At 37.1% G+C, this 13,414-nt stretch overlaps 1 protein-coding gene across 5 annotated transcripts in view; it reads left to right on the forward strand.

The window, feature by feature from the left end:
• The window catches only part of ADGRG6 (adhesion G protein-coupled receptor G6), a 115,623-nt gene that overhangs the window by 99,089 nt on the left and 3,120 nt on the right, over positions 1-13,414 (forward strand). For 4 of the 5 annotated variants that reach the window (XM_075035854.1, XM_075035858.1, XM_075035857.1 and 1 more), the window contains 4 exons: positions 963-1,077; positions 2,183-2,466; positions 6,392-6,493; positions 8,851-9,003. In XM_075035854.1, the coding sequence (XP_074891955.1) occupies positions 963-1,077; positions 2,183-2,466; positions 6,392-6,493; positions 8,851-9,003 (654 nt within the window). Of the gene's footprint in view, positions 1-962; positions 1,078-2,182; positions 2,467-6,391; positions 6,494-8,850; positions 9,004-11,254; positions 11,302-13,414 lie in introns of all 5 variants that reach the window. The other variant, XM_075035859.1, reaches the window with a different exon arrangement.

The following is a 13,414-nucleotide window of genomic DNA, read 5'->3' on the forward strand; positions in this document are numbered from 1 at the left end:
TGGTTTTTTCTATATCAGGAATCTGTGCCTTCTGCTTGAATGCACATATTGTGTTTGAAATAATACAACACAATACAAAACCATTAACCTCATGGCTAGAGCACTGACCTCAGTCCAGCTGATAATTGATGTCTTTCCATTGGCAACTAGCATCCTCTTTGGCAACCTCAGCAGAGGACAAGGGCTGAGTGGTCGGAAAAGCAAATTAACCTCTTCCCCTTTGAATCTGTTTTGTCATAGCAAGGATAAGACAAGTAAATAAGGCAAGTCAGGAAACATACATTTCTTTTGTGGGAGCTGTACCTCTTTGCACAGAGTTCTCTTCTGCATAGTTGTCTATTTGCCCAAAGTATTCCCTTTATCTTATTATTAAAAAATACACAGTTTGCTTCATTTTTTGGGGGGACACGTTTAAGTAAAGGATATATAATGCTGTAGAAAAAGAGAAGACATTTACTGTTGAGAGAAGCAGTGGAGAAATTACAGGTTCAAGTTCATCTTCCCCAGTTCCCCAGCCTAATCCAGTGACATTAGCACCTCCAAAAAATATCCCTCAAAAAAATCCCAATACCATCCCTCCATTAGATCTCATTTTTGTAATAGTTTGTTAATCTTCTCACTATATAATGAGAGTCTGTGTGCAATTGCAAATTTAACTTTGGGTAATTAAGGGTGATTATTTTACTTTAGTTTCCATATCACATACTAAAATAACATTTTCTACCTTACAGAACATTATGAGGTTTATTCATTAATGCCCATTAAGTGCTTTGCAAGTTTCATACATTTGTACTGTTTGAAAAATTGTTTCCTTCTACTTCTCTGTGCAGTTTTCTCACATAGAACTCAGGATACTTTGTACTAAAGCAATAGGGATGGAGACATCAATAATTCAGCTTTGCATGGTGATTTTGAAGGTTTAGGAGATTTGAAAGCAAGCTGCAAGTTTTCTTGTGTTACAGGTTTGCCAGCTCTGGTGATAGCAATTGTTTTAGCGAGTGCTAATACAAATGCAAGTCACGTTTATGGCAAAGAGTTATACGGCAAAGATGCTACTGGGCAAGGAGGAGACGACTTGTGAGTATTTCATCTAATCTCTTACAATTTAGGATTTACAGTCTGAAAAAAAAATAAATTAGCATCGGTCAGATTGCTTTGGAAAAGTCAGAGGTGCATTAAACAAGCAAAGTGGGCAAAATCGTTTTCTAAATTATTTGAATCTGAGGTGTGAAGAAGGCTGTAAGAAAAATTGGAGGGAAATCTGCATTACCCAGTGCCAGGTACAAACACTCCTCTGGCAAAAGAATAATTCATAAGTTTTGTCAAGAAAATAAAATAAAAGTACCTGGGTTTGTTTATCTTAAATGATAGCTATATCTTCTAGGTAAGAGCAAAGAAAAAAGTTGTCTAAAAATAGTCTCCTTTGCAAATAAACCAGCCTTTTGTCAATGTAGTTCAACAGCTTTCTATGTTCTTCTCTTGATGTCCAGATAGTAATCTCCAATTGCCAAACTTTTTATATGACTGTTACCTCGTTTTCTGTTCCTTGCCTGCCAAAGCTTCATCATGATAAATTAAAATGTCATTTGGTATTTTTGTTATCATTATCATTTTTAGTATCATGCTAAGCATTCTGGCCATTTGCTGCTAGAGGAAAAAAGATAGATCTCTCACATGGCTGACTGTCAAATGGCTACCTCAAAGGACTATCTGTCCTGTTTCTTCTCCAGAGATATATATACGAGTTCTCCTTTAGCTAAAGTGGCAGAAACTTGAGATTTTGACGCTGAAGATCCAAGTTTGCTCATTCTGTTACTAAAGCGTCATATGCTTCACACAGATGAAAGTGGTGAAGCTACTCATGCTGAGTCTAAACTTTCCCTGATGGGGTTGCAGTTCCCACAACTTGTATCTGAGGTCAGATTTCCTTTTAAATTAGTTTTAACTAAAATGTGGTACAAGCCTCAGATTTCTGACATGATAATCCTATAGGCCATAGTCACTTAAGATGCCACTGGGCTTCATCCTATTTACAAACAGAAAATGGACAAAGGTTTCATTTTAAAGTATAGCTCTGCATCAGTGGTATCAGACATAGTCTGATTTTCCTTGTCATCCTGTAAATAATTGGAGGATAGTTTGCCTTATCTAAAAATGATCATATTTTCATATTTTTTTACAGCTGCTGGATCAAGAATGAAGTCGTCTTTTATGTAACTTGTGCCGGCTACTTTGGAATCATGTTTCTGATGAATGTTGCCATGTTTATTGTGGTGATGGTGCAGATATGTGGGAGGAATGGGAAAAGAACTAATCGGAGCCTGAAGGAAGAGATCCTGAGGAACCTCCGTAGTGTTGTCAGCCTGACCTTCCTCCTGGGCATGACATGGGGCTTTGCCTTTTTTGCCTGGGGTCCCTTAACTCTTCCTTTCCTGTACCTCTTCTCAATTTTCAATTCATTGCAAGGTAAGCTGAATTTCTATTCTGTGAACAAATAATATTTGAGCTGTTGCTGTTCTGGGACATATTATGTCCAGTTATTTGACTAGGGAGCTCAGATCCAAGCTCTCTAGGTTTTTCCTTGATACAAACCATCATTGGTTTCCCCTTATCTGGAATAATGATACCAACTACATATGGGTTGAATATCTTAGGTAAATTAGTTAATGTTTCAAGGTCTTTTCCATAAAATTCACTGTATTATAAATAGTGCTATTCCTAACTAACAGTCTGCAGTGATCTCTGTTGAGATAGATGCTGTATGACCTTCAGCATTTCCTTTCACTAATTATAACAAATATAGAAAGCCTCTTTCCTTAATTTATTCCTTTAAAGAATCTGTAAAACTCATAACTATTTTGTTAAGGCATGAGAAGCTCATGAAACAAAATTCAGTCCTGTTTCAGTGTGGAGAGATAGCACAGAGGTATGGGATATTCTTTGGTTCTTTAAGGAAAATTCAGTGACTGTTATAGTCAACTTATTTTTGTTTCCTTTACTGACATTTTAAATATTTTACTTTTCCAACGTACTTTATCCTTCTGAAAAAATGCTGTAAATTGTAATCAAATGGTTATAAATTACAGAATTATATAGCTGACATTTAAAATAATTTCAGCTCAGAGCTGAAATTTGCATATGTACCAAATGACATAAGAATCACCACCTCCGCTTGCCCTACCCACTAATAAAGAAAAACTAAAAACTTAACACGAAGAAAAAACCAAGAAAGTCATTGGACGGGAATGTGTTCTATGACACACATATTGATATAAATAATAAATTTGCCTGGAAAACAAACAAACAAACAAACAAACAAAACCAACCAAACCCAAGAATGTCATTGGAGGAGCGTGTGTTGTGCCACACAAATATTGATATAAAAAATAAATTTTCCCAGGATCAGCAAAATATCTTCCCTTTATGGAAAAAGTACTTAATGCTACACTGTATGGATTTTATCTGTTACAGTTGAGATGTATTTACTGTGCTAAAAGATTTATTGAGCTTTCGCGGAAAGAGAATAATGTTGTGGGTTTTGGTTTGGTTCAGTTTCAACCTAAAATGCTAGGCAAAATGGCAAAAGTTGTTTGGATGTAGAGTTCTTACTAAAGACTTTTTTTCCAAAGGACAGATTCTGATACTCCCCTAGCAGCATAATGAAGTATTTGCTGCAATGTCTATGTTAGAAATTCAGAAGGGCCTAGAGAGGTTAAAAGTATGGGAAGAACATGAAAAAAGATTAAAACTCTGAAAAGCATGCCAAGGATCAAATTGAACAAGTTCTCTGTAACCAGAATTTCCAGTGCAATCAATTAAGCTTGTATTTGCAGAGTGCACACAAAGTTGACCACCACTGCTTAAGTCTCTGTGGGGCAATAGCACTGTTCAATGGAAAATGGACATTTGGAAGACAGTTAAGTCAGAAGATGAAACTGAAAAACCTGAGAAGTAAATGCAAAAAGAAGGGTGATGAGCTCTTCATGGATCATGGTAGCAATGATGACACAGTATATGCTCAGGCATGTCATACCAAGCACAGGAAGATAACAATCCCGTACCTGAAAATGCTTATTGCTGCATCAGAAAGAGCTAGGCAAAGCTAAAGAAATGAGGAAGAGGATGTTTAAAATCACATATAACTGGTGCGGTGCACATGTAGCAGTAAGGGGATGGAATGGAGCAAAGAAAAAATTAGGATTTGTATCAGGAAATATTTCCTAGCAGCAAAAAGCAGTTCAGTATGGCAAGTCTTTCATCAGTATTAGCATGAGCGTAATTGTTGAGAATTCAGTAAATATGTTTATTCTCTCTTTCAAGTTTTTGAAAACTGCACAAGTATTTTAAGCTATACCAGCAGCCTCCATCAACAGTTTTCAGGGCACTGGCAGTGAAAAAGTAAATTGCAGCAACTACTGGTATTACTGTACTTTGCTATTTCATCTACATAGGAAATGATTTTTCTTTCTTTGACACTCAAAGTAAAAAATCTGGGAACATCTCTTTTTTGGCTGCTCATTTTATATATATGCCTGGGCAAGCCAAATACTTTCAAGTCAGAGCCAAGCTAGAACCAAGCCTAAGGTCTGATTTGGCTCTGGGAAACAAAACCAAAGCTGTATTACTAAAGCACATTGTAAACTTAATGAATAATGAAATACAGAGAAAAAAATTTTGGAGACCAAGCCCAGACAGCGCAAAGGCAAAGTACTTAATGCAGTACATTTGTTTCGTATTACTATAGACATATGCATTTTCTTTTTTAACCATTCAGAATGTTCCAAACATTAACCACAATTTAATTAAGCATCAATCTAGTAAGTTTGTAGCTATGCAGAAGTCCTAAGAGGTACTTTGGGACACAAACAACTGCATATCTCTAAGCCTGTAAGAGCTGCTAGTGATTGCATTGGAATTACTCTGTGTTTAAAACAAATCACACAGAAATGTTTTACTGAACACAAACACGGTAACCATAATGCAACAGAGCTTGCATATGGGATGCATTAAGGTATGTTTGCCTTTCTTAAATTGTGCTTTTCCTTTTTTTTTTCCCACAAGGTCTTGAAAAATTTTGCAAAAAATGTGTTTCACGACACAACCTTTACCTAAAGTAAACTGATCTCAGTGGTCTTAGTGTGGCCTGATGGCTATAAGCAAATACATGTCCAGTTCAATGATATGTGTTTGTGCAAAATTAGACCTCAGGACCTTGGAGGAGAGAGGATAATTTTATGCTCCAGAGCATTTTTTTCCAAGCTGTACCCTGCCATTTTGTTCTACCAGCTGAAACATAGTATGCATTAATATATGGAACTATTCAATGATCATAAAGGAACGTGTTTAGAGGATGGCACTTAACCATGTTTGCCCATATTATGTAGCATTTATTCATGTTTAAGATATAATCATGAGGGATTTGGCAGTAACATTTTGCCATCAGGTGTTCAGCCTCAGGTTGGCTGTTTCCCAGAGAATAAGAGTAAAACAAGAACAGGCCAAGCCAGAGAACGATGGAAGATTCCACAGCCAGTGCCTGCCTGGGAAGAGCCAGGAGCATATGAGATTTCCAACTTCTATATTTAGCTCCGAAGTATCTCTGTAGAATGATGAAATCATACCATACGCCCAGTTAAGACCTTCTTTACCACGTGGTAGATGCTTATCTTCTGTCTTGAAAACAAAGATTATACAATTGCATGAGAAAAATGAACTCTGCAAAAACATTCTTAAAACACATTTATTGCAATTGCATGCACAAAGCAGGTAATTTTCTTCAGCAGTAAGTAGCTGGACACCTAATTAGTACTTGCAAACATATTCTTACCATTTTCATAATCTTTTCAAGTACATGCATGTGATGCACATAAATCCAAGTGTGTTTTTTAAGGGCACTCTTTAGTGCCAGTTACAAGACTTCTGGTTTTAAAAGAATGTAGCCCACAGCTCTGTAGATATGGAACAGGAGGAGATAAAATATCTTCTTGCGAATATAACAGTATCTGTATTTACTTTGCAATCTGGCTCTTGTAGTCTTGTTGGGTGCAAAATATTCATTTGGTTCAAAGACAGAACCTTTTAATTATTTTCCTCTAAGCCAAAAAGAATAATAAAAAGACACACACTGAGCTGGATCTGAATCAACAGTGTCAATAAAAGGGGTCCTGTTCTCTCTGTTCTGATATCCCAGATGCTTATATAGCAGCTAGAGGATGAGAAAGCTTTAATTAATTTCCATAGCTCTTAAATGAGGCATAGATGACAGTAAGAAAATTTTAAGATTATTTTCCTCTGCTTGTACTTCATAGTCTTTTGTTAGCAGATTTTAGTTAATCTGTTTGTCTATCTATAAATACATGCTTCACTTGCTGTTTATTTGCTTTTGTCGCAGGTTTATTTATATTTGTATTCCATTGCGCTATGAAAGAAAACGTGCAGAAACAATGGAGGAGACATCTCTGTTGTGGCAGATTCCGACTGGCAGACAATTCAGGTAAAAACAATTCACAGCTCCCCTCCTTAGATGCTGCAGTAGTCCACAAAAGCCCAGGTGAACAGCTTGCTGTGTTATTTTTAATATAATACAATGTAAGCCAGAGATGTGGAAAAATAGATTAATCATAGGCTGTCACTTCACTTCAGTACTAACAATTGCCAAGGGACTTCTCAGATATCACTTCATAAAAATTTTCAAGTCTTCTCTTTCAGTTTTCCACTGAAGACAGCTGGTAAATTTTGTAGTGCTATGAGAATGGTTTTGGAAGGCCCTTTGGACCCTGGAAAAAAAAAAAAAAATTAAATTAAGATCCAGGATTCAAACTCTGTCATTCAAAAGACAATCTTATTCCTTTTCTCCTACATTACAGTATGTTGACTGAATTGTGTGGACTGTTAAGTTGACATAGGAGCAATTCTTAATAGGCAGATAGAAATACTCTGAGGTCTTTTGCCTTTATCTTTGCCTTTTCAAACTGTTCTGTCCTTCATCGTGTAATTCAGGGAGACCATTAGAGACTCAAAAACATAGCAAATTCCTTTAGCAGAAGCCTGATTAGGTTCCAGGACTGAAGTTCATCTTTATCTGTGACTCTCAGAGAGAAAGGAGAGCAGTTGGTTTGGACACTTTGAAGTGCAACACTTGGGACACTCTGTTTATAGTCTCCAGCACCTTCGGCCATCTCAGATGGCATTAGACTCCCCTTTTTAGGCAACTGGATCTTGGTTTGCTTTATGATGTAATGACTGTGGACCATATAATTCTTGCCCATATGGTTCTTGCTCAATGACCAGGGCTGAAATCTACAGTTGATGTAAGGTGGCATCAGCTCATTGCCTAATAAGGTAAGCCAGTCTATCCCAGATAATAAGTGTTCCAAATACTCTTGTGTCTTTTCTCTCTTGGCATCCAGGGTTTGTTTCAAGGTTTTAAGTAACTGCTTTGCCATCAAAACTTTTGTTTCTTCTTGCTCTGTTTTGTTCAGAGAATGCATTCTCATTGTACACTGTAAAATATTTATGCTTTCACTTTGTAGTAGGACAACCTGATTCATGATTTCAAAGAGTTAATACAAGTTAGGAAAAGCATATTCATTCAGCTCAGGCATCCAGATTGTTTCGTATGTTCAGTTTCCATGGGGTTCATGCTGTAACTCCTGAACTGGAAAACACAGATGGATCAAATTATTTCCATATTTTTATGCTGCTGTTGGGCAGCTTGTGGGTATGATAGAAATAAAAACCTGAAGGATTTGAGTACCTCAGTGGTATAGTTAATGTGCTGTCATTACACCTAGCATTAACCAGTCCGTCACCACCCGCTGGTTTTATTCTCCATGAACCTGACACAGTTTGCAGGCAGAACAGTGAAATATAAGCCAAATGTGAACTTGCATACCTATCCAATTAAGTGTACTTTAGGGCATGTTATAATAAAGCAAAGAAACAAACAAGCCAAAGCCTTGCAACACTGCCATAGCTAGGATGGAGAAATAGTAACCTATACGCTATAGTAATGATTTAGGACAAAATCCTTGTCTTGATCTAAATCAAGACTAAAGTGGCCCATGTGTCTTTGGTTTGGACTTCTCTTCCATTTTGTGAATCCCATTGCAGTACACTGAATAACGGCAACAAGACGAACATGTGAAACTACCTGTACCTACCTGCAAGTATATGATATAAAAGTAGTTTGATACATTTATTCTACTGGTATTGGGACACTTGTGATGAGTATTTCAGTATTAGTTATTTAATTTAATTTTGGAAGTTGTTCCAGTATAAGAGCCTATGGTGTTAATGGTTCAGACAAAACTCTTCAAATGTGAACTATTGAATAACCATTATTATTCATTGTTATTAATAGTGCACCAATATGTTAAACCCTGTAACAGCAAGTGCAAATCCACTAGTATGTAGTATCTACCTCAGCAGATCAAGCCCTCAAATGATGAGACCTCTGTAAATGCTCCTATCCCTCCCTTTCCTACCCATCCCCTTTGGATTTCTCTCTTGAGGTGATGAAACTTTGGCATCCTTATACTGCTGCAGATCTTCACTGCTCTCCTGCATCCTGGAAAGCCAAATCTTATGGTTCTGCCATCCAGCCAAATGACTGTTAGAGTGTTAGAGCCACCAATTTTAACTACTGTGGTAAACAGCAAAGTAAATCAAGTTGGAATAATTCTTGTGTTTCTTAAGAACCAAAGAGGCTACCTGACAAGAAAATGATAGGCTGTTTGTTATAAGCAAGACTAAGAAATGCATCTGATACTTGAAATGTTCATAATTGAATAAATTAGGCATGTAGTACCTATGGTAATAATTTATGTAAAACTTTTCAATCATTTTTAGATTGGAGCAAAACAGCAACCAATATTATAAAGAAGAGTTCTGATAATCTTGGGAAATCCTTATCCTCTAGTTCCATCGGCTCCAATTCAACCTACTTAACATCCAAATCAAAATCGACAACGAATACATATTGTAAACGGAACAGCCATACAGGTGAGTTCTTGCACTGTAACACAGTGCCTCTGTAAATATGTAGTTTCATGTTAAAGGTACAGTAGGGATTTCTACCCAAAGGTTAATGTGAAAAAAATTCACCAATTTATATAGTTTTAGTGTTTTAAAATATATTTTACTGTTTAATAGGAATCTTAACCTAATATACAATACAACCAATATATAGTTCTGATCTCAGTATGTTCCCATACTAAACAAAGTAGGCGTGACAAAAGCAAATCTTGCTTTTCCTATAACACTTTCACCTTTTTGGCTGTAAGAAGGTGAGTCTTATTACCCCATTGTAAACATAGGGTAGCCAAAGCACACAGAGATGACATTCATCACTCAAGGTAACATGAAAGCTAGCAGCACAGCTGCAAATAGGAATCAAGTCTTCTGAATCCAAGTCCACAGCTGATTCACTCGGTCAAATTGCTTCCATTTAACACATTTATGGGTAAAGTCACAAATGGAGGCTACTTGGAAATGGATGCTGTGTTCCCAGAGTATGCATTGTCTTTCCCTTCTACAAATAGCATGCCATATCAACTGCTTTTTTATTTAGATGTCAGTCATGTATGTAATAAAAGGCATCATCTGTATTCCACTCATGCCATAAAAATGTGCTCATTTTAAGAACACTTTAAAGGAGCACAAAAAGAGAGAAGATGGAATGATTTGCAAGTCTGTTGCTTAGGTCTGATATAATATTTCAGAAAATCACTTAAATAGCTCAGATTTTTTTGTTACTGGGTTTTTGTGAACTCATGCTTTTGTACTGTATAAAGTCACGTAACATTATCACAGAATCCTCTTCTAAACCATAGAGAAAATAAAGTCCGCAAACATATTTAACCCAAAGATATATTTTCTATCTTTAAAATATTTGTTAGAAGCACTGTTTTGGATATGAAATAGATTATTTTAGTGGAAGGAAAGTTCCACTGTTTCTTAAGAATAAATTATTTTCAGAAGCCCCAGGGTCTCATTTATGATGATACAGTCTTCTTTCTTGATATGTGGCATAGTCCCCAGGAAATATCTTCCTATTTTTATTGATGACCATTAACTGGTTCAGTTAGGCACACAATTTTTGTCTAGAAAGCCCCCTTTTTTAAGAATTACATTGTTATTTTCTCACTAACCAATATTCAGTGCATCCATTAGCATGACGGGTTGTGCATCAGGTATTTTAAGAGTGCAAATCTTTTTTGGTTATTGAGAATGTACATGAAGTACATTTGCTTCAAATACAGTAAAAGTGGGTGGTATCTTAGAAGTTCCCCGGTGCAGCTGAGCCTGCTCTCAGGACTGCCGTTCACAGCCACGCTGGGAGCACACAGCTGGCACCTGCCTCACCAGGGTGCCCGTCCCTGCTGCCATCTCAGGTTTGATGCGCCAGGCACCCAGCTGCCCTGCGCAAGCTGTCTTCAGCTCGCTCCCTTATGAAGGGACACTTTTGTCAGCAGTCTTCCACGAACAGCGTCTATAATATCCACCGGTCACAGTGCTGCTATTAATTTAATAGTAGAGGAGGAGAGATTTGTGCCCTTTCTGCAGCAGAGTATTCTCCATTCTGCAGACAGAGAATTCCCATTTGTACTCATGGCAGATCAACCTCTACCCCCTTGGTATTGGGATTAATGCTAAAAATATGCTTAAATGTTTTGTTAGACTCAGGGCTTTTTGTCAGTCTGACAATTAAAGAGGCTTGGTGCTGGAGTTTTTGCAATGCGTTCTTGAAGCAAAACAATAAAACAGTTCTAGATAAGAAGATATAAGTTAAAAGAAACTTGCAGTTAGGAACATGCTCATGTACTTTTGTCAAAAGTAGTGAGCTTAATCCCAGGCATAAATTATTTCCTAAAAGGGATTGCAGTTGGTAATGTAATCATAACTTGTAATGTGATGGCTTATTGGACATTAAGGGAATACCACATTTTTCTCCATATTTTTTGAATTTTTATACATTTTGCTTTGACCTCTGAAAATACACATTTATTGTGACACTCCAAAGGAATTTTTGCTAATATTAGGTTTTTAAATACTGACTCATCTTCTCACATGTTAAAGTAATAGAAAATAACATTAAGATTCTGATTTTTAATACAGCTAAACTTCTCGGTTTGATGTCTTAGCTAAATTGCAAGCACATAATGTAATAGCAACATGTCTTGGCAACTCTTGTTAATATGGTTATAACGTGCTCCCTGGAACTGACACAAGCATTCATGTGTTTGTGGTATAGATAATGTCTTCTAAGGCCCTTTCCTCATCAGTGGTGGAGCATTGCAGGTAAAGTGAGAATTGCTTTTGCTGAATGCATGGTTTGAACAGGGTGGAGGGATGCCACTTGCATGATGTCCTCATTGACACAAAGGACTTTGCTAATCAGAAACGCTGCTTGTTTCTCACTATTACATCTTGCATCATTGGTGCTGAATCAAAGGATAAGTGTGCTTCAAACTCTGGGTGTCTGCACACTGCATGGGGCATGAAGCATTTGGAAGATACCATTTTAGAAAACAGACCATGTCCTGACATTAATGCCTGTGTACAGTAGTCTGGGGAAAGGACATTAAGTTGAAACACCCATACACAAAGCATACATTAAAAAGCAAAAACAATCTGATTGAGTCCTAGAATTATTTTTAGTATTTTTAAAAGTTGTTACAAGAATTTTAAGATACTGTATTTCTATTTGGTCTATGGCCACTATGGAATTAGTCTTCTAGCTATTGTTTTTTCATATCCAGTCACACCCAGAATAACTCTGAATGACAAACTATATATGCCTGAAAGACATGCTAGGAACTGCTGGTTGACTGCAGAATGCACCAACTGGGACATGAATATTGGGTGGACCCTACTGGGTAGACAAAAGTAATCACCTTGACATCTTGTGGCCCTGCTATTTACAAGTCTGAAACAAACGTGTTGTAGATAATACTTAAATCCCGTATATAACACCTCTATGAATTAGAAGTTAAGATTATTTCTGCAGAGAATTTGGTGGTACAACTCCCATTTACTTCAGTGATACAGGATTTTAACCCTGTACTTAGGTGTGAAGCCCACTGAGCTAAAAAACAGAGGGGCCCACTAGTTTCAACAGCAGTGCATAATTACTGTGCATGCAAATTTCGTGAGGAAATAGCTGGTATTTAACAATGTAATGATGACTTGTGAAAAAAAGTATACATATCTGCAAGGAATTTCAAAAACTTTCCCTAGAGACTGAGAATTAAATTTTCATCTTTGTAATAAGATGTCAATATGTAGAAAAACTTCAAAATGTAGTACTATTGGCTAGTAAATGCATACATTTGAAAGGCACACAGTACTCAGCAGTTTGCTATTGGACATGGAGTTATTTGCTGCAATTCATGGATGTTCTTGCGTGCTTCGAAAAAAATCATCCTGATATGCCTGAACATGCCTGTTTCTTTTTTCATGAGTGAAACTGTTTTGATTTCTCACTCTGCAATCCATTTCTCCCTTGCAATACTTCATACTCTGTTATGGCTTGATATCATGACTTCTGCAGGGGCGGGTTACTTTTCTGTTTGGTTTTGGTTAATTTATTTCTATAAGAAAAAAGTTTTGTATGAAATAATAGTTAAATTAATATGCTAAATTCTTAAATGATCCTTTACCAAGGAATTTTTGAAGCTGATTTCACCAAGGTCTTGTAAACAGCCATCAAAAATGTCACTTGTAGAAAACATTGCTCCACAGGATACTCCATCTTACCATCGGCATGCGATGGTCCAAACCTTGACTGGGTCAAAAGAATTAATTCCAGATTTATTCACTACAGTGGAAGAGACAAGAAAGCTCATTAGGACTATACTTGAGAAAATGAGACACAGGCTCTCTTCTTCTCATTGCTCGCTACATGAGCTCTACCTGCTGACAGATCTCCGAACAGCAGTACTGTTAGCTGAAGGAGACTTTCCCAGCCTGGCTGGGAATTGCCTGGCTCCTTTTTCTATTCAGCTCCACCCTTGGCTTATAGCACATGAACTCTGAAGGGATGCCACTTTTCTGCATCTTTTCCTCCCCACAGTTGTTCAGTCTGTACCCTCCACATTATGGAAAAAACAAAGTGATGTTAGGCAAGCACAAAGTGGTTTAGGGTGCAAACCATCTCCTGCTACATTCTGTGCAGAGTGATTATTTCTGCGCACAGCTTAAAACCTCCTACGTTGAAATAATTAAATCCGTTTATTGTCATTTTCCACTACTTCATTATGTGGAGTTGTTATTTACCAGATGTTATGGAGGTCACCCCTATTCCAGTGTTGAAAGGTCATAGGGTTCAGTTACACTTTAGGCAAAAGAATAGGGGGATAATTTCAAGAGAGACCTGAGAGGTCTGCCCACAAAACTAGGCATCTCAAAAGAA

This window comes from Buteo buteo, chromosome 9 (assembly GCF_964188355.1).
Source record: "Buteo buteo chromosome 9, bButBut1.hap1.1, whole genome shotgun sequence".
Lineage (NCBI taxonomy): Eukaryota > Metazoa > Chordata > Aves > Accipitriformes > Accipitridae > Buteo > Buteo buteo.